Source organism: Eumetopias jubatus, unplaced genomic scaffold, assembly GCF_037043125.1.
Source record: "Eumetopias jubatus isolate StellerSeaLion01/CBP00866 unplaced genomic scaffold, mEumJub1_p1.0 scaffold_7, whole genome shotgun sequence".
Taxonomy (NCBI): Eukaryota; Metazoa; Chordata; class Mammalia; order Carnivora; family Otariidae; genus Eumetopias; species Eumetopias jubatus.
In genome coordinates, this window is record NW_028274813.1 from 31,595,931 (window position 1) to 31,620,581 (window position 24,651).

At 54.1% G+C, this 24,651-nt stretch overlaps 1 protein-coding gene and 1 pseudogene across 1 annotated transcript in view; one reads left to right on the forward strand and one right to left on the reverse strand.

Annotated features, from left to right (window-relative positions):
* The window catches only part of PLEKHD1 (pleckstrin homology and coiled-coil domain containing D1), a 30,799-nt gene extending 9,213 nt beyond the window's left edge, over positions 1-21,586 (reverse strand). The window contains exons 1-6 of the mRNA XM_028097841.2: positions 21,404-21,586; positions 8,978-9,071; positions 8,543-8,632; positions 8,236-8,312; positions 7,284-7,375; positions 6,211-6,263 (exon numbers count right to left, since the gene is read on the reverse strand). Of these exons, the coding sequence (XP_027953642.1) occupies positions 6,211-6,263; positions 7,284-7,375; positions 8,236-8,312; positions 8,543-8,632; positions 8,978-9,071; positions 21,404-21,552 (555 nt within the window). The 5' untranslated portion in view covers positions 21,553-21,586. The remainder of the gene's footprint in view (positions 1-6,210; positions 6,264-7,283; positions 7,376-8,235; positions 8,313-8,542; positions 8,633-8,977; positions 9,072-21,403) is intronic.
* On the forward strand, positions 9,563-21,271 carry LOC114220774 (putative protein FAM10A4; annotated as a pseudogene).
* Positions 21,587-24,651: the final 3,065 nt, after the last annotated feature.

Sequence of the window (24,651 nt, forward strand, 5' to 3'; positions counted from 1 at the left end):
TTGGAGCCATAGAACAAGACTGATCTGTTTTCCCTTCAGGTGTTGGGGACAGCTCTTCTGTCCCCAAGTCTCCTCTCCTCCAAGCCAAATAATCCCAGCTCACCATGCTTCACTGCATTATTTCTAAATCCCAAATAAAAGTAATTATGCTTTCGAAAAGAATGCAGGCCCCTGATCGGGAAGATTATAGTAAAGGTTCTTCCCAGTTAATTTGCAGGCTCAATGCAGTTCCAGTAAAAATCCCAATGAGATTTTTTTTATAGCTTCATTCATTCATGCCACACATATTTATTGAGTGCTTAATATGCGCCAAGCACCTGCCAGGCTCTGCATTGAGGATGTGAAGATGAGCAAACCCAGACACGTCCCAGTTCTCATGAGCGTACAGCTCAGTGCAAGAATCAGAAACTAGGGGCGCCTGGGTGGCTCATTTGGTTGAGCGACTGCCTTCGGCTCAGGTCATGATCCTGGAGCCCCAGGATCGAGTCCCACATTGGGCTCCCTGCTCAGCGAGGAGCCTGCTTCTCCCTCTAACCCTTTCCCCTCTCATGTACTCTCTCTCTCTCATTCTCGCTCTCGCAAATAAATAAATAAATCTTTAAAAAAAAAAGAATCAGAAACTAATAAAATAAATACACACACGAGAGTATGTTTACAAACCAAGGTATGTGATGTGCACTGCAGGGACACAGTTCTATGGAAAGCTGCCTTGGACAAGAAGGAGGGAATGGTTGGTAGGGGCAGCAGGAGATTCTTGAGCCAACAGGTGAAGGTGGATAAATAAGAGAGAAGAGCATTCCAGGAAGAAGGATCAGTATGTACAAAAGCCCTTCGGAAACCTGCTGCCCCGAAAGAAGCAAGACAGGCCCATAGAGCTGAGCCCAGAGTGAGGGTGGGAGGGAAGAGGCTAGACCACACAGGGCCTTGGGCTATGCTGGGGATTTGGGTCTTTTTTCCTGAGCAAGAACAAGCAATGGAGGTTTTGAGCAGGGAGTAGAGGAAGAAGGTGGGCAACAAAATCGACTTCCATTGTAAACAATGACTCTGGCGGCAGCATGGAGAAAAGAGATGAAGAGGGGCCCGGAGGGGTACAGGGAACCCAGGTGGGAGGCCACTGCCTTAGTCCAGCCAGACCTAGTGGTGTGAACCAGAGCAGGGCAGTGAGGTGGAGAGAAGTGGCCAGGCAGGCTCTAGAGCTTGTGGGGGCAATGCTCTCAGAACTTGGGGATGGAGTGGGGGAGCTGGGAAGGACAGGGTGAGGCCATGGTTCCTGGGTCTCCAGTCGGCACAAACAATGAATGGTGGTGAATTCCCTGAGCTAGGGAGCTCTAGAGGAGGACCACCAGCTCTGCTGGGGGAGATCATGAGTGGTCTTGGACATACTGAGTTTGCAGGAGTTTTGAGACATCTGGCTGGAGATGTAATATCAACATTTGGATATTAAGGGGCAGGAACTCAGCAGAGAAAAGGGACTGCGTCTGTCAATGGGGAGTCATTTGCATGCACACAGTAAATGAAGCCGGAGGTGTGGTCTAGATTGCCATTGGATCGAGTGCAGAGAGAAGAGAGGGTGTGGGGGGTACTCTTTGAGATGGGCAGCACTACCTTGTAGGGTTAATGGGAGGATCACATGAGCTAATCCACGCAAATTGTCTGCAACATAGTCAGTGCTTAATAAATGATAGATGGTATTATAAACGGAAACTGTGTGGTATCTGTTCACGATGGACAGCAGTTCAAAGCAATAGAAAAGGGAATTCGGATACAGATCTTATATATAATAACGACAATGACAGATAACATTCTCCCTGAGCTTACTGTTCTAAGTACTTTACATGTATTAACTCATTTAATCCTCATAACAACTCTGAGAGTGGATAATATTTTTACCCTCATTTTACAGATGAGAAAAACAGAGGTACATAAAGGTCAAGTAAACTTGTTCAAAGTCGTGAGTGTCTTCATCCCTTTTTCCCACACTGTAGCTAGTCAATGATGAAGGAAGAACTCAAACGTGGGCAGAGGGATAGAGCAAGATGGAAATGTCCACGCACTGCTGGTGAGAGTGAAAACTGGTACAAATTTTCTGGAAACAATCTGTCAGTATGCGTCCGGCATCTTAAAAGTTCTTGCCCAGGGGTGCCTGGGTGGCTCAGTCAGTTACACATCTGCCTTCAGCTCAGATCATGATCCCAGGGTCCTGGGATCGAGTCCTGCATCGGGCTCCTCGCTCAGTGGGGAGACCGCTTCTCCCTCTGCCTGCCACTCCCCCTGCTATGCTCTCTGTCTCTCTCTCTTCTCTCTGACAAATAAATAAAATCTTAAAAAAAAAAAGTTCTGGCCCAGACTCAGTGATTTCCCCTATTGGAATCTCTCCTAAACAATTAGACAGTAGACCAAGATTTATGTGTACAGAGTTGTTCACTGTGGCATAATTTATAATAGTTAAAACAGTCTAGATGTCCAAAACTAGAAGAGTAGTTAAATGGAACATCACGCAGGATGAATCAGTACCTGGTCATTAAGACTGAGGTTTTCAAGGAACGTTGAATGACCTGAAAACTTGCTAAAGGTACAATGTTAATGAAGGTATAATGAAAAAGCAGGCTATAAAACCGAATATCTGCTATGATCCTATTATGTTGAATATATATATAAGAATTATATATATATATATTAAAGATTTTATTTATTTATTTATCTATTTATTTATAGAGCGTGCACGAGAAGGGGGAAGGGCAGAGGCAGAGGGAGAGAGAGAGAGAATCTCAGCTAGACTCCATGCTGAGCGTAGAGCCTGACACGGGGCTCGATCTCACGACCCTGAGATCATGATCTGAGCCCAAACCAAGAGCTGGATGCTTCACCGACTAAGCCACCCAGGTTCCCCTACAATAATATATATTTTTAAAGCCTGAAGAAAAATACCAAAATATTGGCAACAGTTGTCTGTCAATTGTGGGATTGAGGATAACATTTGTTTTCCAGGTGTTCCACAAAGAGCATGATTTTTACTGTTAATAAAAAGGTTTCATGTTAATGAGGAAAGAGAAAGAGAATCTTCTTCCTGGTTGCTCACTTCTTTTCCACCTTTCATTTTACCTGTGTGACTTTTAACTAAAACTGATGCCTGAGAAGACTGATGACAGCAGAATCTATAAACTCGGAGCATCCAGAACCTTCTGTTCCTGCAGCCAAGATGGTCTGAGCGCTTGTAGCAACCCTGCTGTTGGTTGAGGTCAGCTAAGACCTGCAGCTGCTAACGCCTCTCTCCGCGGTCTAGTGCTAGTTCTTCTGACTCTTGGGCCTGACCTAAGTTGCAGGAGTACAGGGTGGAAAGAAGTCACCCAAAGGCAAATTCCAGCTCAACGAAAGGAAGAGCTTTCAAACAATAGAGCAATAAGGCAAAGAATAACTCCAGAGGTTGTGAGTTACCCATGACAGACTCAGGATATCATCTATCAGGGAGGTGAACAAAGAGCCTCACCTTGAAGTGGGAGGTTCTTTCCAACACCCAGAGTCTGTGTTCTGACCAGGAGCAGCCTGGGTGACAAGATGCCTGCCTAATGGGCCTTGGACATTTCTAATTTCCCATGCGCCTGCTCACATGCAAGGCCGAGCTCTCAAGAGTTCAGCCAGCAAAGGAAAGGTAGGCAGGCTGCCCTCCTCCAGGGGATGAGAGAGTGAGGTCACAGGGAGCCAGGGACATCTGAGGGACCTGCACCCAAGGAAGGGCATGGCCTCCTGGCCCCAGGGCAGATGAGCCCAGGGGGGCTCCCCCTGTACTCTCTGCTCATACATCTAGAGTCCCAGGCCCTTCCTTCCCCATGGAGGATGTCGTGGCCCCACCACTGCTCAGAGCACATCTGCATGGGCCTTGCCCATCCACAAAGCACTCTGTTCCTTCTAGTCATCGAGCCTCACGGTGACCCAGGTGCTAAGTGGGCATAGCCGGTAACTCTTATCAGAGCATCACAGAGAGAGAAACTGAGGCCCGGAGAGGTTAGCTTGCCCAAGGCCACACAGTCAGTGATGGAGCTGAGGCTCCAATCTGAGTCTCCTGGTTCCAGAGTCCGAGTCTGCCGTTAGGCCAGGCTGCCTCTTAAAGAGCAGAGTATCTTCATCACTGGGCTGTCCTACCAGATGCCTTCCTAAAGTGGCCCAAGGCACGCCCAGACCACCTCTGTGCCTCACAGTGGAGACGGGAAAGGCGCAGGGGACAGGCAGCCCCATTGCACAGAGGAGCAAGTTAGGGCCCCCGTGAGTTGCGCTCCTCCGAAACTTTCCCTTTTGCCCGCCCATGGCAGCCTTGGCCGTGGGAATCAGCTGGGCCCGAGTCAGTCGCATTCCCACCTTGGGCCACAAAACCAGGGCGTTCACAGCTGACAGGCCCTGCTCCTTCAACACGCTAAGGCTTTAAGTGAGGTCTGCGTGCGGTGGGTCTCCGCTGTCCTCATTTCCTGCCTAAAGACCTAGATAGAGTGTCTAAATTTTCCTCCGGCTGACAGCTGCCCCAGATTTAGCCTCTCTGATGGATAAGTCTGTCTCTCTCCCTGCCGGTGGCTGCGTCCGTCACTCCATCCCTTCCTCTGGCTTCCTCAATTACCTGTCTTTAGGTTGCTGACAACGCACCAGAAGTCTCGCTTCTCAAGATGACAGAACTGTGTGCAGAAAATGCCAAGACTCTCTTGCAGGACCTGGATGACACCAGGGAGACAGGGAGGCCCACACACCGCCGGGTGGGAGAAGGCTCAGCGCTGTCATGGTGCCAATCCTCAAATCCACGCAATCCTAATACAAATCCTCCATGGCTTTGGGGTTTTGTTTTTTGTTTGTTTTGCTTTGGTTTTTCCTATTGCTGTGAATCGACAAAGTGAGCCTGAAGTCCAGCTGGAAGGGTAAGTGGGCAAGAGTATCAGATACAATTTTGGAAGGAGAAAAACGAGGCTGGATTGTCCTACTGGATTAAAATCAAGATGTAATGTGAAATTATAAGAATCAAAAATGCTCACTCATTGAGTCATCCCGCATTTATCAAGCCCTCATCCGGGGCCAGCTGCTGTACCGGGCCCTGGGAATGTTCGGGCTGCTGCAGGGACGTGATGCTTCCTGACCGCAGGGTCTGTCTCAGAGCCCAGTGAGGGGAGGTCGGGAAAAGGTGCTTAGCGAGAGAAAAGTCACAGAGGCAGGCACTGAGCTGAGGCTGACGGGCCCAGCCCTATAAGGACAAGGAACAGCAACGGGGCAAAGAGCAGTGGACTGAGTCAGGCTCTCCTGTGCGCGCGCGAGCCACTCTGCAGCTTGAGGCCTCAGGCAGCTCATGTGCAGGATGGGCCCATAACCCATAACAACCTGATCATGATACTAACAAACACAGATATTCACTCAGCATGTCCTATGTGCCAAGCAATTTATATGTAATATCTCATTTAATCTTCACAGCATCCTAATAAGATGGGTTCCATTATCTCCATTTTTCATGTAAGAATATTGATGTTGAGAGAGGGTAGGTAACTTGTCTAAGGTCACACAGCTAGAAGTGGTAGAGCTCAAACACAGACGTAGGCGGCCCGGCTCCAAGTCTGCACTGCTAAGCACTACCTGACTCTGCTCTTCAGGGCTGTTGATGCCTCTTCGGGACAGGCAAGGCCCAACGCTGCATGGAGACTCCAAATGAAGTGGACTTCAGGGGCTCCCTACCCTCAAACGAGGCCAGGGTCTCCTTTTCCCTACAGGCTGCCCCAGGCTAATGCTTGGCCTTTTTGGAACTTACATTGTGTCACTTAGAGAAGGAAGGAAACCCTGAAAGCATCCAACCCAATCACCCTGATGGTGCAGAAGCCCCTCTATAGATAACAGAGGCCACCCCCGCCTCCCGTGAAGATCACCAGTGACAAGCAGCTCATTACTTACTGATGTAGCTTATACAATTTGGGAATGACTTTCTCTAGAACATAGTCACCTACGTTTTTTACTTTTGTCCCTGGGGATTGGCAAGAAGAAAAACAAGTTGGCAAGTCCCAAGCACTGTCACCTCATGGCCTCTCTGCTCTACCTGGCTGACTTTCCAGTGACTTCTCTGGGTGCCTTGCTCCCCTCCATGATTCCTGAATGCCAGAAATACAGGCCATACGCCGGGACTGCTAAGGGGCGCCCAGAGCGGGAGGTGCTGGGGAGGGGCAGCAGTGCTGAGCAGCACGGTGCGCCTACCTCTCTCTGCTCCCTCTGAAGGCAGAGTTCTTCCGTCTCCTCCATCAGTTTGTCTGCAAAGCAAGCACGCAACCTCTCACAGAAAGCTCGCTCCAGCTCCGGCCTGGAGGGGACCAGTGCCTTCCAGGAACCTCCTTCATGCCCGGGATCTCCCAGGGAAACGGTCAGCCCTGCCATGCCCAGGCCGGCCAGAGGGCTGAGCCAGCTCCTGGGGCTGGAGGCTGCCGTGCTGGCCTCAGCTGCCGCCCTCCTTTCTGCTCGCTTTGTGCATTTTCACAAGACAAGGATGGCCTCATCTTCAGAAGCACAGATGGGTGTCTGCACCCCCCCCCAGAAGCGCTGTTAATTGTGCTGCTCCCCAGACCACCACCCCTCTGTACTAGTGTCTGGCAGGTGGGGGAGGGCAGGTCCCGGGGGGACAGGCAGAGCAGAACCAGTGCTGAGGCCCCAAGTGTCTAAGGAGGTGGCAGGGGAGAGGATCCGAGGTAAAGGATCAAACCCCCAGTCTCACCTTCTTTCCCAACAGAGCATGCTTGCCAGCCAGTCAGGGGCACGGGGTCAGGTGTAAAGTGGGCTGGCAGGTGGGAGTTATTAGGGGCAAATCCAGGACCTGGGGACCCAGGGCAGGAGAATATCAACTCCGTTTATGCGGCCCATACTGTGTGCCGGACACAAGGGCTTTCAGGCATGTTCTCATTTCCCCTGACCCACCTGCCACCTCTAAACGCTAGGGACTATTCTCGTCTCCATTTTAAGGATGAGGACATCGAGGCTTACCAGGGGCTACACTGCCTGGGGACACACAGCTGACAGAGAAGTGGCAAAGCTGCGGCCAGAGCCCAGGCTCCTGGCCACCAGGTCCCCCTGCCTTCTGTCATGCCGGCCAAAAGGACACAGGTTGCACAGTCAAAGCCTCTAGGCTTCGGGCTGGTCTATGGCTCCCTGTAGCCCACCAAGCCCCACCCCCGATTCTCCCCTTCCTGGGCCGTCCACCAGGCCCCGGCTCTAACCCTTGGCCCCGAAGTGCTTGCTACCTAGGGAGCCTCAGCTTCCAGTCCATCCCTCTAGCCAACCTAAATACTCCTGCTTTTCCTTGGCCAACTGCAGCCCCTGGGCCTCCAGGCTTTTGATCATGGCTTCTCCCAGCTGGGCATTCTTCCAAGTCCTGGGAAGGGAGGGCAGATGGGACAGAGAAGAGAAGAAGAAAGAAACACAAAATTGTTACAAGAGAAGGGTGACGGAGAAGGAGACTGCACATAGTTTGTGCTCGCCCATCCTGTCTCTTCCAGAATCCCAGCCCCATTCACTCCGGCACCCAGGGCTCTGGGCATGCCACCAGCATCGATCGGTTACAGTCCCTGGAGGCTGGTCCGGGCTGCAAAGTGGGCCACGGCGGACGGGGCCAGCAGCACTTGCGGAGCAGGGAAGAGATTGCTTCCCAGGCTGCCTTCCACACACCTGCATGCCACTCCTGGGCACAAGGCCTGGCGGCGGCGTGCTCAGTGTTATTTGTTGAACTGAAAGCATGACCCAGCTTGAATAGGCAGGTGCCAGGACAGGGGTTTACATATAAACGGACCGTGCCGGGCTGGAGGTTTCCATGATCTGGACTCTGATTTACAAAGCACCAGCTCCTGTCTGTGCTAGGATCCACTGTGGGCCTGGGGAAGTGAGATGGGTGTTGGGAGGCAGCCAAATCCCCCTAGCAATGCTGGGTTTGCTCCCGAGAGTTAGAGACAAGTGGTGTCCACGTCTGCCACCTGTGACTCCAGACAGGCCAAGCTCGCCGTGCTCAAAGCCCACTTAGCAGATCCCTCACAGATGCTCTAAATCTGGCCTGGCCTTTCTTCCCCAACGTCCACAGCGCTGTTTTCAAGGAGGCCCAGCCATTTTTCTCCCCACCTTGCCCTTTCCTGGGGTCCTCAGTGCCCACCAGGATCCCAGCAGAGGGGCAAGAAGATCAGGGTGAACCCAGCCCATAACCATTCCCTTTCTGGACCTGCCCCCCTGCCTATGAGCACTTACACCTTCCCGGACTCCTGTAGCATCTCCAGCCACTGGGTCTGCTCAAATTCGGACTCAGCAGCCAGCAAGATGTTGCCCTGCCAGGAAGAGGAGTCCCAGGTGTTCCTGAGAGGAGGCCACTCCCGGGATGTCAGAGGCTGCCCACAGGGCCCCCCAGGCCCAGCTCTGCTCCTCCATCACACAGCCCTAGGACACTGAACCCTCCCAAGCCAGGTCGCTGGAGGGGCTGCCCCCAGGGAGCCTGGAGGTCCCCCAGAGAGGCTGGTCTGCCCTGCCGAGTCCAGGCTGAGGGGAGAGCTTTACTCACGTGGAAGTCCTGGTGGGAGATTTTCATGGCATAGGGCATGCTGGGTTCTTCCTTGGCCTCCACCAGGCAGCCTCCCAGCGGGATGACGCCCTGAGAAAGAACCAGAACAGGCAGCCCCCAACCCGCCCAAGTCACTCAAGGCCTCTGGGAGACCTCAGCCAAAGCCAGGTCCTGCCAAGGGCCCCAAGCTGGGAGCCAGACCAGAACCGACTCCCAGAAGGAAGAAGAAGGGCTGGGGCAGGCTCTGGGGCACAGGAGGGTGGGGGCCCAGCCCAGGAGAGGCAGGGAGTCTTGTGCCCCAGGGAAGATTTGTTCTCCAGACTCTCTGCTAGACCAGAGCAAGAAAAGACACGGTCTTCTACCCTTACGGGATACCCTCCCCCGTTGTCCCCATGAGGCCCTCCCCACTGTGGCCCTGAGGGGAGGCTGCCTCACCTTAGGATGTATATTGAAGTATTTATTGCTTTCAAAGTTCTTTTTTTCGCTCTCAGAGTAGTAAAGAAGAAAGCTCTCTTTGATGATGAAAAACCTAGAGTGGGTGGTGGGGAAGAAGGGGCAACCAGGAGGGAAGGGGTGAGGTTTCTTGGGACAGTAAGAAGGCCTTGGAGGTCCTGCACTCACATGGAGAGCCCCTGGGGACACCAGCTCATGACTCATCCTCACCAGCTCACATTCCCTATCTGGGCAAAGACCTCAGCTGGCCAGCCACCTGCCGCCATAGGCAGCCTGGCCCTCTCACCGGTGGGCAGCGGAAGCGGGAAGCCCACGACGGGCCTCCAGGTCTGGCCAACTCCATCCCGCCACACTGGCACCCTTGGCACAGGAGGGCACCTGTAGTCCTTCCCCTCCGGTATCTTCACCCCCTTGAGCCATAGCTCCAGTCCCGTAGGGTCTACCAAGGGGGTGGCAGGAGGGAAAGAAGAAAGCTTTCCCCATTTCTGCCTCTCAGCCTCTGCTCTAGGAGAACACGGAGCCTAGGGAGGCCTCCCGCCTTACTAAGAAACTGTGCAAGATTCCAAGATGGGTCTTCTGACAAGTAATCATGAAACTGGCAATTGGATGGAACGTGGGTACCAGGCTGGCGAGGCCAGGCCTGCCGCCTACATGTGACACCTGCATTCCCTTTTGTCTGAGTGCTCCATGACCTCCTTCTGGGACCACATCAAACTCAGGATTTCTGGGACCTTGATGCTTTCTGGTTGTTGTGGAGGCAACCACCTGATGCCAACATGTGGAGCCCTCGGACCCACTCCGGGGACTCTCATAGGACTAATGATTGGAGCTGACCAGAATAAGATACCAAGTACCCTCCAAGAAAAGATCCAACCAGGCCTCAAAGCCCTGAGGGTCAGGGACACCCAGAATGGCTGGCTTCTTGCTCCCAGGGCCCAGGATCAGGGGAGCTGGAAGCAGTGGGTGCTGGAGCCCAGCTCAGATAGGCTGGCAACAGTGGGCCGTGTGACTCTCCCCTCTGCTCTGTGTTCGGTAGCATCGTGTTGGTAGCTTGATACAGGTCACAGCGGGAGCACTTACACCCTGAAAACCATCAAATGCTACAAACAGGGCTCCACCCAACCCTCCCCTCCCCCCCCCGCCCCCCTTAGAGACCCGATTGTTAGCCATTTACCAGCACGCTACTGGTTGGAAGCCCCCTCTTGTGAGGGTTTCAAAAAATTGCTGGGGGCACCATGAAGTCAGTGACTCTCTGAAGGTCTACCAGCCACATGATCTTTCCTGAGGCCGCAGCTGCCAGGGGAGGGTCCCCGGGACTGCCCACAGCTGCCACCTCACCTCCCCCAGGAAAGAGAAGCTCAGCTTTGTCCTGTGGTGTGAGTCCCAGGCCAACCCTTGTTCTTTATTTGCACCGACCCTCTTGGCCCAGCCAGATACCGAATGGAGCTGCGGACATACTGCTAATGCCCTCCTCCCCCAGGCCTCTCTGCCCCTGAGGGAGGAAAGGACACTTAAATACCACTCTCTGCAGAGATGAAGGGACATTCTGGGCCCTCCAGCACCTGACCCCTGCCCATCTTCTCGGCTTTCCCACGGCTTCTGCCCTGCAGCCTCTCTGTCCGAGCCAGCACTGACCTCACCACCCCCCACCTCACTACATTTAGCACAGTCCTGCAAAGGAGGTTGTGCAGTCCTCCCCGAAAAGCCCTGCCTGCTGCTTTTCATCTGGCTGCACCCTTCCTTGGTGACCAGCCCAGCCCACAGTGCCATCCGAGCTCCTCCTTCCCTTGCTGACTGGGCCGTGCGCTTGGCACTTAGCACGAATATGCCCATGTGTTCATCTTTTTTTTTTGAAGATTTTTATTTATTTATTTGAGAGAGAGAATGAGAGTTAGAGAGCACGAGAGGGAAGAGGGTCAGAGGGAGAAGCAGACTCCCTGCTGAGCAGGGAGCCCGATGCGGGACTCGATCCCGGGACTCCAGGATCATGACCTGAGCCACCCAGGCGCCCCCCATGTGTTCATCTTGTCCTGAGGGGATGCTGGGCTTCTGGGGGGCAGGCCCCTGCCCTCTCTGATCTGCAGGCTGCCCTCTCTGATCTGCAGGCCAAGGGAGATGTCCCCTGCCCGTTTTAAAGAAACTTTGCAGAGTAGTTAAGAACACCGACTTTGGCCACACGATCACGCTGAGCTAGTACCCGGGCCTGGAATCAGGCCGCAACCTCAGCCGAGCCTGCCGCCTGCCACCGCCTCTGGACCACGGACCCCCGCAAAGTAAGCGAGCTTCGGGCCTTCGTGAAAATATGTAAGCAGCATCCAAGCGTTCTGCACACTGAGGAAATGAGCTTCTTACGGGAGTGGGTGGAGAGCATAGGGGGTAAAATACCACCTGCCACTCATAAAAGTAAATCGGAAGACAATATCAAGGAAGAAAAAACAGTAAGAAGGCGGAGGAAAACATAAAGACAGACAAACCATCAAGTGAGGAAAGTGATCTAGAAATTGACAATGAAGGTGTGATTGAACCAGATACTGATGCCCCTCAAGAAATGGGAGATGAAAATGTAGAGATAACTGAGGAAATGATGGATTAGGCAAATGATAAAAAAGTGGCTGCCATTGATGCCCTAAATGATGGTGAACTACAGAAAGTCATTGACTTGTTCACAGATGCCATCAAACTGAATCCTCGCTTGGCCATTCTCTATGCCAAGAGAGCCAGTGTCTTCATCAAATTACAGAAGCCAAATGCTGCCATTCGAGACTGTGATAGAGCTATTGAAATAAATCCTGATTCAGCTCAGCCTTATAAGTGGCAAGGGAAAGCACACAGACTTCTGGGCCGTTGGGAAGAAGCAGCACATGATCTTGCCCTTGCTTGTAAACTGGATTACGATGAAGATGCTAGTGCAATGCTGAAAGAAGTTCAAGAGAGGGCCCAGAAAATTGCTGAACATCGGAGAAAGTATGAGCGAAAACGTGAAGAGCGAGAGATCAAAGAAAGAATAGAAAGGGTTAAGAAGGCTCGGGAAGAACATGAGAGAGCCCAGAGGGAGGAAGAAGCCAAACGACAATCAGGAGCTCAGTATGGCTCTTTCCCAGGTGGCTTTTCTGGGGGAATACCTGGTAATTTTCCTGGAGGAATGCCTGGAATGGCAGGGGGGATGCCTGGAATGGGAGGAATGCCTGGGCTCAATGAAATTCTTAGTGATCCAGAGGTTCTCGCAGCCATGCAGGATCCAGAAGTTATGGTGGCCTTCCAGGATGTGGCCCAGAACCCAGCGAATATGTCAAGATATCAGAGCAATCCAAAGGTTATGAATCTCATCAGTAAATTGTCAGTCAAATTTGGAGGTCAAGCATAATGTCCTTCTAACAAATGAAGCCCTTGCTGAAGGAAAAGCAACGACCACCTAAGGATGTCGCAATAATACAAACCAGTGTACCTCTGACCTTCTCATGAAGAAAGCTGGGGTGCTGTGAAGAGAATCCCTACCCCTCTGCCCCACGTGCGACTGAAACATTCTATAGTGGTTTGCCATTAGGGTATTCATTCAGATAATGTTTTCCTACTAGGAATTACAAACTTTAAACACTTTTTAAACCTTAAAAATATTTAAAAACATTTTAAAAGGGTGTGCTAGTCCCTACATTTTTCTTTACTAATCATTTCAGTTTTTTTCCTTTGGATTAATTGGGCAAGGAAGATACTTTAGTATGGAAGATTTATTGCTCAGTTTGAGTGAAATAAAGGTTCATTAGTGGGAGGCCAAAAAAAGAAAAAGAACACAGGCTTTGACTTCAGACAGACCTGCCACTTCCCAGCTGGGGGACCTTAGCTCACCTCTCTGAGCATCAGTTTATTTACCTGTAGAATGGGGATGATAACACCTACCTCAGCACAGTTGAACAGTTTAAGAGGCTATTTACCCCGTCTCTGGTATTTTGTTATGGGAGCCTAACAAAGACAAATAGCTTCTTACCTTCCTGACACTTCTGGAGTCCCCTCCGCACTGAGGGTAAAGCATTGTGCCAGGGACTTAGTTGGGGAGGAGGGGTAACAGGCAGATGATCACTGGACACAATGTGCAGGGAGACAACAGGGGCCCTGGAGTCGAACAATCCCCATCCCTCAAGCCATGGTCTCAGGCAAGCTCCCAGCCTTGCTGAGCCTCCCTTTCAAAGCTTCTCTATAAAATGACGGGTGCAAATATCTGTCTCTTGGGGCTGCTGTGAAGATTCATTGCTGAGCTCCTGTTGTGTACCAGGCACTGTTCTCGGTGCTAAGGAGAGAACTGTGGGCAAGAGAGGCACAAATTCCTGTCCCCATAGAGCTTATACTTGCGTGAGTGTGTGGCATGGGGAGGCGGACAGTAAATAAATAAGATTTATTTATTACCAGATGCTAAAAAATGCTAGGGGGGAAATAAAGCAGGATAAGTAACGGGGTGGGGGGGTTTGCTATTAAACACAGTGGTCAGGGAGAGCCTGATTATGAAGGTGACGTTTGAGAAGATGCTCCTGGCACAGGAGCCACAGGGGCAAAGGCCCTGAGGGGCGTGCTGGGCTCTGGAAGGAACCGCGAGGCTTGCAGCATCGCTGCAGCAGGACCCAATAATAGGGCACATGAAGGGCCCACACACCATGCATGCCAAGCCCAGCCTCGTTCCAGCTGTGCTCAGCTGGGTTTGTGGGGGGAGTGAAGGTCAAGGGAGAGGAGCCTGAACCTGGGAGCATGAACCTGGAGGAGGAGGGCGACTCCCCAGCTGGCAGGGATGAGTACTGCCCAAAAAAGGGTACATTCGGCCAGCACACTTCCAGGTCCCAAGGAGCCACCTTTACCCATAAACCTGTCTCAGTGACAGCCCCCTGCTCCAGCTGATGATGCTCAGCCTCCTCTCAGCGGGTGGGGGCCCAGGACCTGAGTACCCCTGCACAGAAGGACACTTCTTCTTCCTGTCCCTTTCTTCAAAATTCCCTTGCTCCCTGACACTCTCATTCTGACTGCAAGCCAGAGGCATCTCCTTCTGTGCCCTGCGGAGTTGGCGGGCTATGCCAGGGCTGGAGACGATCCCCATTATTTAGCTGTTCTCAGGTGTTGGCTCCCCTGCTGAGTGTTGTAAGTGTACCCAATTATTTGATCGATGTCACAATCCTGGAAGGCAGGACTTTTGTTCCCACTTTACGGATGAGGAAACTGAGGTCTAGTGGTGAAATAACGCATGCAAAGTCACACAGCTAGGGCAGAGGTGGGGCTGGGATTGGAACCCGCAGACCACAGTCCCTGCTCCTACTTCCCACACCACCCCGCCTTCAGAGCCGCTTCTGTTCATGCCAGCTTCAGGCAGGGAACCACTGGGCCAGAGGCAGGAGGTACTGAGGCTGGGGAGCCACGGGTCAGAGCTCTGCCACCTACCAGCTGTGTGGCCAGGGCAAGTCACCTGATCTCTCAAGGCCTCAGGTCCAAGTGTGACTGAGGACAATAATAGCAGCTACATCTCTTAGGGTTGTTGGGATGAGTAAATGAGTTTGTTCACATAAAGACGTAGCATATTGTGACACATGGTAAATATTCAATAAACTCTTACTTTTATTACTGCTGTTATTATTTATTATGATCAGGTTCAGTGTCTGCGGCAGCCTGCCCTAGCCTCCATTCCCATTGGCCCTCCCCTAGCTCCTACTGGCAGCAGGCCTGGGGTCCAGCCCAGCCGGCCAACCCCTGTCCTCCAAGCACCAGGCACCTCCCTCCTGTCTGAAGCCCACCCTTCCATCGAGGGCCAACTTCAGGCCTGGGAGGAGCTTTGTAGCCCCAGGCCTCTCACCATCAGCCCCACTAGTCACCCCACTAGGCCGGGGGTGGGGGGGCAGCCCAGAGCATGTGAGTGAGGGGAGGGGCCGCGGCCAAGGCCACGGCCTCCTCTCTCAGGCCTAAAGGATGGTATTCTCACGTTCAGCTGAAGGAGCATTTGCAAGGTGCCAAGACGCTCACTTTGGTAAGTGTTTCATTGGCATTATCTTTATAAATCTCTCACAGTGACTCTAAGAGATGGAGGTATTTGTGGTTCTGGATCCTAGTGAGTTAACGGAGGCTCACGGAGATTAAGAAGCGAGTGAGTGGCAGACTTGGAAGTCAGCTCGGTCCACTGACACAGCTCATGTTCTCGATCGCTGTGCTCTGTGATGCCCGGTCCTCCTCATCACTACGCCTGACCATCGTGGTCCCTCCTGGTCCCTCCTGCCCTACAATGACTGTTTGTCCTCCTAGAACTCATCCCGGCAGAGTGACGGCAAGCTCCCGGTCAGCTCAGGTCAGGGAGTATTAATGAATCACCAGGTATGGCCAAGTCCTCAGTGGGGCTTTGGGGCTTGATGACTCTCTGCCCTCGAGGGGCTTAGAGTCGAATACAGGAGAGATGGGGCAGAAATCAATCCTTCAGAAAATAGCCAATGCTTATCGAGCTTCTCCTTTGTGCCACGCAACATCGTTATGTGTGTTAACTCATTCGCTCCTCGCATGATCGAGGTGAGGTAACTGGAGTGCCGAGAAATTAAGTAATATGTCCTAGATCACACACAGCCGGTAGGAGGGGGAGCTGGGATGATTATAAAGCACCAGGGTGTCCTGCAACATTGCGAATACTGGCATATCCTGGAGCACTGTGCAGCCCGTGGCTACACGCTGACACTGCAAGTTTTATGAGGTACGAGAAGAGTGAGGACTAGGGAGGAGTGACGGTTTAGGTGTCCAGCCAAGGGAATTCTCTGAGACGAGGTGACAACTGAGCAGGGTTTTGAAGATAATAGTATCTCAGGAATCTGGGAGGAAGCCAAAGGGGAAGATGCATTCCAGACAGAAGGAACAGCACATGTAAAGAATCATGTGTTCAAGGTTATCAAAACATGCCTGGTATTACTGGCAGAGGAGTGGAGAAAACGGATAGGCCGTGGTGTGGGGGAGGGGCAGTAGGAGGTGCGTGAAGGTCAAAGAGAGAAGCAGGGACCAGAGCAGGGTGGGGCTGCTTCTTGCTGATGAGGGCAGCTGCCGGCTTAGGTGGACACCGGTGCCATCCAACATGAACAAGGGAACTCGAGAGGGATTTCATAAGCTTTGCCTCCACCTTTTACTCCCCTCCTTGGTGCTCTGAATGCAACGAGGGCTCGGCCAGAGCCTGATGGCCAACACTGGCCTCATGATCATGAGAGAACAGGCAGCATGCTTAGTCCCACAGGTACCTTCGAAGTTGGGCAGGTCCTGTTTAAGAAAGCGATCCATTCTGCTGAGCTCCTTACTCTCTGGAGAGGCAAAAGCCAAGTTTGGGAGTTCGGGGTGGAAAGGGCCTTGGAGCAGGGAGGGAGAGAAAGTTGGAGTCAGGGGAAATCCGCCGTGGGGAGGAGGGTTGATGGGAGAGGGCAGAGGAGAGAGAAGATGTGAAAGTCTGGGTCCTACAGTGTCAAGAGACAGTGGTGAACAATTCCGTCTCTGGGGATAGCAAGATGGGGTGTCTGGAAGGCTTGGGAAAACAGGAGCCAGCATTCAATGAGGCAGTGTTCACACTTCTGTGATTTAAATGCCTCTTCCGCCATTTTCATTGCCAAACCTTCTCTTCAGCATAGCCTACTAGACTCACAAATACCTTGTGTGAGAGGCGGGTGTGTCCTTGTGGCAGTGGGGAAGGGGTACCGGGGAGATGGAGGGATGAGCTGAGTTCTTGCAACGAGGACCACCTACAGCAGACAGCACAGTAATCCATAAACAAGGAAACAAGTGTTCAGAGCCTCTTGAGGATTACCAGAAGCCCTGGTGCAGGTTTGAATTTCCTCAGGACGTGGGATTACACCTTGGGTCAGTTATAACTTACTCTCGAGAGGGCAGCGAGAACCCAGTGGACAGGTGAGCTCCGCACGGGTTACACTTCCCAGGAAGGTGGATAGCCAGCCTGGCCACCCCTTCTTCCCCAGGCACAAGCTTCCAGAATAGGACCAGCACCCCGTCTCCCTTATCCCTGGGCCTCTCAGGCACTGAGAACAGGTGTGTGGGGTTTGGGGCCAGGTAAATCCTAGAGCCGGGGAAGGACAGCTTGTCAGAAGTGTCCTTTTTTCAGAAGTGACAGAAGGAAGGTAGAAATGACACAGCCCCCAGTGTATGTCCCTTTCTGTTCATGCCGGGTGGCCTGGTAGGCTCAGGGGATGCTCATCCTGGCGTATGTGTGGTGTTAGGTCTGACGCGGGAGGTCAGCAGGAATCCTAGCTGTGAAGGGCACCCCCGATGACAAGTTGGAGTTTATGCAGACATCATCAAGTCCAAGGGACTTTTTACAAATGGTAGTGCAATTCTTCAAGCAACACAGTAAAGACAAGGTTAATATGTAAAACAGAGCAGAGTGCAGAGGCAGTGGGTGAAGTGGGTAGAGCCTGAGAGCCCCACTCCATTGTGGTACAGTCAAGGAACCTCTAGAGCCCTCCATGGGACACAGCTGAAGAACCCCAGTGCGATCCACCTCCATTTTGGCGGCCAGCGAGGTGCGATGCTGCCGTGCCTCAGCCTGGCTCACGCAGCTGGTCCCCAGCGGGGCTGGGCCGCACTCAGCGCCTGCCTCTAAGCCTACAGCTTTGCTTTCCAGCATGGCCAGAGCCCCTCTCAAAGGAAGCTGCTCTGTTATTTCCAAGGCCCGAACTGCCTGCTTGTGTCCTGCTTGAGGTCTGACCCCTATTCCTGTGAGACTCATTTTCAAACAGGACGTCAACAGCCACTAGGGCCAGCTTCTGGGCTTGGGGGGCGAGGGAAGTGTGGCTTGTTTGCGTTGTTAACCCACTGCACTTCAGAAGTCTTAGTTCCCGTGGATCCTCATACTCCTGCAGTGAAGCCTGAATTAATGAGCGTTATTTCATTGTTTGGCTGTGAGATTATGCCCATCCCCTTAACCTAAGGACTCAGGGCAACCTCACAAGGGGCAGGGGAACGAACAGAAGGATCTGGGGAGCTCCCTCAGGGGCCACCTGGCCCCTCCCAGCACGCTGTCATGCTGGAAGAAGGCTGAAGAACACAAGTTGATGGTAAGAAGAAGAGTCTGCAGGCACCTTCCAGCTGGGATAAAACAGGCAGTAATGCTCCAGCTGCGCAGAGTTCTGTGTAAGCCAGAAAGCGACACAAATCCCAGTGTCACGAGAGGCTGAGCCTGGTGCGTGGAGGTGACATGCTAGGCTCTTCCCCTCAGCCCTGGGGGACAGCTCGGTGTTGCGAAGTCATCTCTGTGAAACAGCACTCGGGGCCACAGATGAAACTCCCAGACCCAAATCCTGTGGGAAGAAAGTCTCAGAAGATCCTTTCGGTCCGGTGACCACAGATTGATCTTTCCACACCTGGGCAGGTTATGCCCTGAGATCTGGGAAGTGGGGCTACCATCTCACGGCTCCCCTGGCACTTAGTGGACACTGAATCTTAGCTCTCCGAGGCACGGCCCCACTGGGCAGCTTACACGGGGGGAAGGAGGGCCCAGGAGGAGGGTGGAAGGCCCTGCTGCAGGAATTGGCTGGGCCCTCCTCATCAGGGGCTCCGGCCTCTGCCTTTGTTCGGAAGGGTCTGGGAGAGGGACTAGAGGCTGGGGAGAGGATTGAACCCGGGAGAGCTGGCCTGCCTGCGGGACCGGCCCTGCCTCAGCTGACCCCGGCCGAGGCTGAGGTGCTCTCGGCACCTTTCCGCCTTGTCTCTAGGCTGCTGGGCCTTTGCCAGCAGCCTCTGCATCTCCACTGCTCACGGACGAGGAAGGACTGAGACATCAACCCTACCCTCTAGAACCTCTCCCAGGTTCTCTTCTCTCTTCTGAGTAATGTTTTGGTTCCTTTCCGTTGTGGTGGCCCATGGGGAGAAAGTGGATTGTTTCACTCGAGGGCATCTTCCCACCCCAGGAAGGGGCAGGGCCGCTCGGGTGGTATGGTCTGGAGGCACATGCCCTGAGATGGGTCCTGAGTGGAAGAGGTTTTATAGAACCCAGCCGGCCACCGCTGGTTCCATCCTGCCCATCCGTTATTGATGCGGCGCAGGAGCTTTTCCAGCCCCCCCCCCCCCCAAGCTGTCCCAGCCAGGGCATCGATCGCTCTAATAGCAACGATCTGCAATGGTGGGCCTAGGCTGCCCCCTCCCCAAGCCTTCCTGTGGCCGCTAATTAGCTGAAGTCCAGACTCCATTTCACAAATGGGGAACTGGGGCCCAGGGGGCCCTGCCAGGAAGCAAGAGGGGGCTAAGCTTAGCATCATGCCTTCCCCACCCCCAAATGGTGGGTGGGCTGTTAGTTATTTCCTGAACCCCAGGGAAGGGGGACTCTTTGTAAGGTGGCAGCTCCAGAATTCCTATAAAAGAAAGGAACAGAGGTGACAATCTCCTCAGAAGGAGGCTGGAGGACTTGACCTGAAGCTGTATTTGCAGAGCGCACACTGTTCTGAATGAGATTGGATGGTTTTTGGAGTGGCTGTGGGGGCTGCTGATGGAGAGTATGGGGTGGGGGGCAGCTAAAGCCTCCCAGCCTCTGTTGGCTCCCCCATTGTGCTTTGAGCCGGGTGCCTTTGCCCCTGACACCTTGCAGCCCTGAAATCACCTGTGGGTACGGGGCCCGGGGCCCCACCACTGTAGGTAAGGGGCCCTAGGAGATAGGCCCTGGGGTTCACAGGCCCCTAGTATTTACTAGGGATGTGATCAGGGGCAAGTGGCTGGCAAGAAGAGTCCCGGAGGACAAGACCCAGACTCAGGCCAAGAACAGCAGCCAGACCCGGTGGGGCGGGAGCAGTGGCTGCCTGGAGCAGCTGAGGCAGAAGAGAGGGGCGTGGGGGCCCTGTGCTAATGGTACTTGAATTTACAAGCAGCCTTCCCACTCCCCTCCACCACCAGGGTGCCCTGCTAGAGACCAGGCTCCTCCTGCCCTCAGGAACTGCATCTTAGACAGCACAACCCTGGAAGCCCCTCGCAAGATGCCTTCCACGCTGCCCTAGCCCTCCATTTAGGGGATGAGAGAGAAGTTTAACTTTGGAGGAATGCAAGAAACCTATATCCCATTCAATCCCAGAGAGAAACCTGGCAGAACCAACAAAGGTAGGTGGAACCAGCTCCGTAAACCGTGAAACACCCTCCATGGATCCTTTTGTTCTATGGTCTTGTAGAAATATTAAATTATTCATCAAAATAGAACATCAGAACCCACCACTGCCACATCTCTGTGATCTGTGGTCCTGGAAGTATCTGAGGCCCCGCTCCAGGACAGACTCAGAGCAGGATGGAAAAGAGCATTTAGACACACTCCTCATTTCCTGGCAGGGTCACACCTTCAGGGAGAGGCTGGGTCAGGGTCTGAGCTCTATCGACCATTCTAATAGCAAATCTCAGAACTGAGATTGGCTTGAGGGTGGAAACTGTCCAGAAGATGATCCATTGCTCCTGCAGCCAGCACAGGAAGCTTCCTGCAAGTTCAGGGCTGTGAGCCATTCCTTCAATACCTTCCTCCAGTAAGAAGCCCCTTCCTCCAGTACCTTCCGGGCCCCTTTATAAGTGTAAAGTGGCTACTACCTGACATCTGGGGAGTCCCCTCTGAGTTGGGGACAGGGAAGCTGGCACTGAAAGCCAGGGCTGGGGCTGCTCTGACCCTCTTCAGCACCTCTTCCTACAAATCAATCCCTGCGACAGGACCAATCCATTCCCTCCTCTGCCCCCTCAGTCTCCCACCATCTCTGCCCCAGCTCAGTCTCTCCCCTCAGGCTTCTGTGCCAGAAGCACTGGAGACTTCCTGAAGGCTTAAAAATTAGTTCGAGGAACAGTTGGAGGGGTTGCCAACATTATTCCACCAGGGGCGGGCACAGACCCTTCCTGACCCTTCCTCCCTCTCCTGGCCTGAGTCAGAAGCGCCCGGCAGAGCTAGCACAGGGTGAAGTGGGGGAGAGGGGTTAGGACACAGGAGCGCCCCTCCCCACCTCTAAGCACGACCCTTGATGCCTGGGAGAGGGGGGCTTGTGGAGATGTTGGAATTGTCCACGGGGATCCCGGGAGGATATCTTTGGCTGGATATCCTTCTCTCCTCGGCAGTCTGGCCCAATCTGACACAGATGGCGCTTACCGGGGCCATGACCTCTTCGGCCCACACCCTAACCTCCCCACTCGGACTTAGATGCAATCCATAGAGACTTCCCCACCGCCCCCGGGCCAGTGGTACCACCCCAGCTGGACCAGCGCTCCGAAAAAGATAGCCCGGCCCCGGCTGACATCCACATCTTCCAGGGAGAGCCACGGTAGAGTGAACTAGGGCAAGGCCAAGGTCACAAAGGAAGTCAGAGCCAGGACGGTAAGACAGAGGATGGTACGGGGTTCTTAGGCCCTGGGCTCCCTCCCCAGGCGGTCCTCACGGGGCGCAGGAGGCGCACTCACCGCCGGGACCACTTGGCCGACGGCCTCCCGAAGGGCCGCTTCCACAGCACACCGTAGAGCTGCACTTTGGTGCTGATGTCCAGCGCGTCCGAGTCAGCCTGCTCCAGGGACGGCGAGGGCGACACCGAGTTGGACTTGGACGTGAACATCCTGCCTCGGCGCTGCTGCCCCGGGCCGGGCCCACCCACTCCCCGGGGCCGGCACAGACGCGGGGCTCCGGGCGAGGGCTGGCGCGCGGCGGAAGGCTGCGGGGAGGCGCCGTCGGGGCGCGTTCCAGCCAGCAGAGACGCGGAGCTGCCCGGGCCGGGACCCGCTGCCCGAAAGCGCGCGGGGCGGGGAGCGCTGCGCCGAGGGGACGCGGGGCGCGCAGCCCGCGGCTGGGACTCGCGGTTGGGGCGGGCCGGGCGGGAACTCCGCGGGGAGGGCGGCTCAGCCTCCAGCCGGCAGCATCTCCCCCAGCTCCCCGCGACAGCCCCAATTCTGGTGGCCCCGATTGGCTGGGAGGGGCAGGTGAGCTAGCTGGAGGCCGACCGCGAGCGCCAATCAGTGCGGGCGCCGGCTCGGAGGGCCGGGCTCCGTGCGCCCGGAAGGTCCCGGCGGGTCGCTCTGCCCGGGAAGCGGCCGCAGCATTTCCCCACCCCCACCCCTCGCGCCCCGCTCTACCCCGCACCCCCACCCCCGCTTCCCTCTGCCGTGCGGGCAAGGCCTGCCCCGAAATTGGGAACTCTTGTGCTTTGTGATGGGCTTGGAGTCACTCCTGCAGACACCGACTCGAGCTGGGTAGAGGAGGGCAAGGAGCAAGGGTTTGGTGTCAAGACAGCCGGGCCTGGAACCCCAACTCAGTCCTCATGCAGCTCCGAGGAGCTGCGGAGAGCCTTGCTCCTCTCACCTGTAAAGCGGAGATGCCAGGGCCTCCTCGGGCTGGGCCCTGGCCAGGGAAGACTTCGGTAAGTGCCCGAGGCGCCCGCCCGGAGAGCAGGCTCCCTGCCCTCCCCGCCCCCCTCGGGTGGGCTTCACTCGGCACCACCGCCGCCTCGCCCGGATCAGAGTCCTCTTCCCAGAACTTGGCTGTCCGCGCCGGCGCTTGGCACTCAGTGCCGGTCCCCAACGTCAGCGCAGTTTGCGTCCGTGATTTATCTGCGCGCCTGGCGGGTGCCGCGGGGGCCCCGCCGCTCCATCCACTTGGGCTCCTCTCCGCCTCGGCTCCAGGTGACCGGCTCGCCTCCACGCCGAGGCAGACGTCTGCGCAGCCCCTGGGGACCGCGGGCGCAAAGGCAGTGTTACCCCGCAGCCCGCCGGCTCCGCGCCAAAGCAGAGAAGTGAGTTTGCGCAGTAAGAGGCAGCCCGCCGGACCGCACTGCAGTCACCCTGCCCCGGGCTGAGGAGCCACGTCTGTGCCCTTGAGAAAGCCCCTTTCCCCCGTCAGGGCCTCGGATTCCTCCTGTGTGACAGAGAGGAGTCGGATTGGAACAAGTTTGCAAATGGGTCGCCTAAGAGCCAAATCGGTTTATAGATATACTGTATTAATTTGCCCAAGTAAAAAATTGAGGTGTAATTATTACAGGATAAAATGCACAGATCTTAAGTATTTATCTGGCGAAGTTTGTTAATTGTATACGCAGAGTAACCACCACCCAAAACAAGATGCAGAACATTTCCATCACCCCAGAAAGATCCCCCCTGTCCAGTCAACTGCCTTCTCTTACCAACATTTCCACACTTTGTAAAATTTTTTTAAAAATTTACTGCCTAAAATGGCATTTTCACAGACACCCCCCCCCCCCCCCCCCCGCCGCATTGTCCTTTGCTCAGCTTGCTATGCTCATTTATTAACTGCCTGGCTCCTCCCTGTAGGCATTTGAGTTTGTGATCCTCACTAGATGCTCCCCGAGGCCTTCCCAGGTCTAACATTCCAGGAGTCTGGTTAAGAACGCGTCTCCCAAAGGTCTCCCACACCCTTCCCCTATGAACTCTGGAGTTCCCAGGCCTAGGCTGCATCGCCTGGTGCTCGCTGTCCAAAGGGGCCCATCTGAATTCCCTTGGGCCCCTCCTGGCTCACGCCCCTGCAGAAACACGGCAAGTCCAGCCTGCACACAGGGCCCGGGGCCGGGGTCCCCCAGGCAGCAAGCAGTGACCGCAGTGGCTGCAGTGGCCGTCCCGGGCAGGGGACCCGCAGACCACAGCATCAAGTGCTCTGTGGTGACAGCAGCTTTGTCGTCAGCGGGCTTCCTCAGCATGATGTTGGGCAGCATTTCTGGAAGCTTTCCCTCTGTCAGGCCTAGTTCTCTAGCCCTGCCAATGTCCTTTTAATATATTAATTCCTTTTCTGCTTAATCAGGTCAGGACCAGCTTTGGCTGCTTGTGAAGGACTAGTGCTGAGCTCGTGAGCTGTAGGAGGGAGGAAGGCAGGATACCTGGAATCATTCTTAAGGAAACCGTTCCCAAGGACCAGGGCAGAACAAGCCCGGATGGTTCCTGGGAGAGAGGTTCGGTATCTTTACTGCAAGAAACAGAGCACAAGTTTCTTCGGGGGTGAAGAGAAACCAATCTTTGCCCATCCCCTCTACACACCGGACACCTGACCAGCCCTTAGGTAATGGTGGTTGAGGCAGGGTGGAAAGGCCAGAGGCAAACAGCATGAGTTCGGTGGACCGCTAGATACACAAGTGGCTTCTGCCTCCCTCAACTAAGCAGCCCGGATAATACCAAGTGAGCTTTGGGAGAAGCCGTTTCTGCTTCCATTGTGTTCTCTACCCCTCGCCGGTGGGAGTGCCGAACTCCAGGCAGATAGTTCTGAGGAAGACAAAACAAGCTGGGGTCAATCCAGTGCCCTGGACCGAGTGTGGGCCGGTGCTGCTCAATCTTATCAGGAACTAGGTGAGATCATTCAAGGGCAGACACTCAGGGTCCTGCATGCCCTGCACGCTCAGACCTAGAGCTGATGTTTTAAGTAGCTTGTTTACATCCTATCCATTTCACTGAAGTTTTGAAACACTCTCAGTGAAGTACATATTATTTTTCATTCTCCAGGCGAGTAAAATGAAGTTCAAAAAGGTTGTCTACTACTCCCCTAGTCATTTCTGGAGCATGATAGGCCCTCAAATATGTGTAGAATGAGGGAAGTGACAGGAATACGCATTTTCTTTTTCTTTTGGCTTTTATTTTTTTCCTCAGCTTTAGTGAGGCATGACTGACATAAATATTTAGATTATACATTTATTAAGGTGCATAACATGATTTAATACATG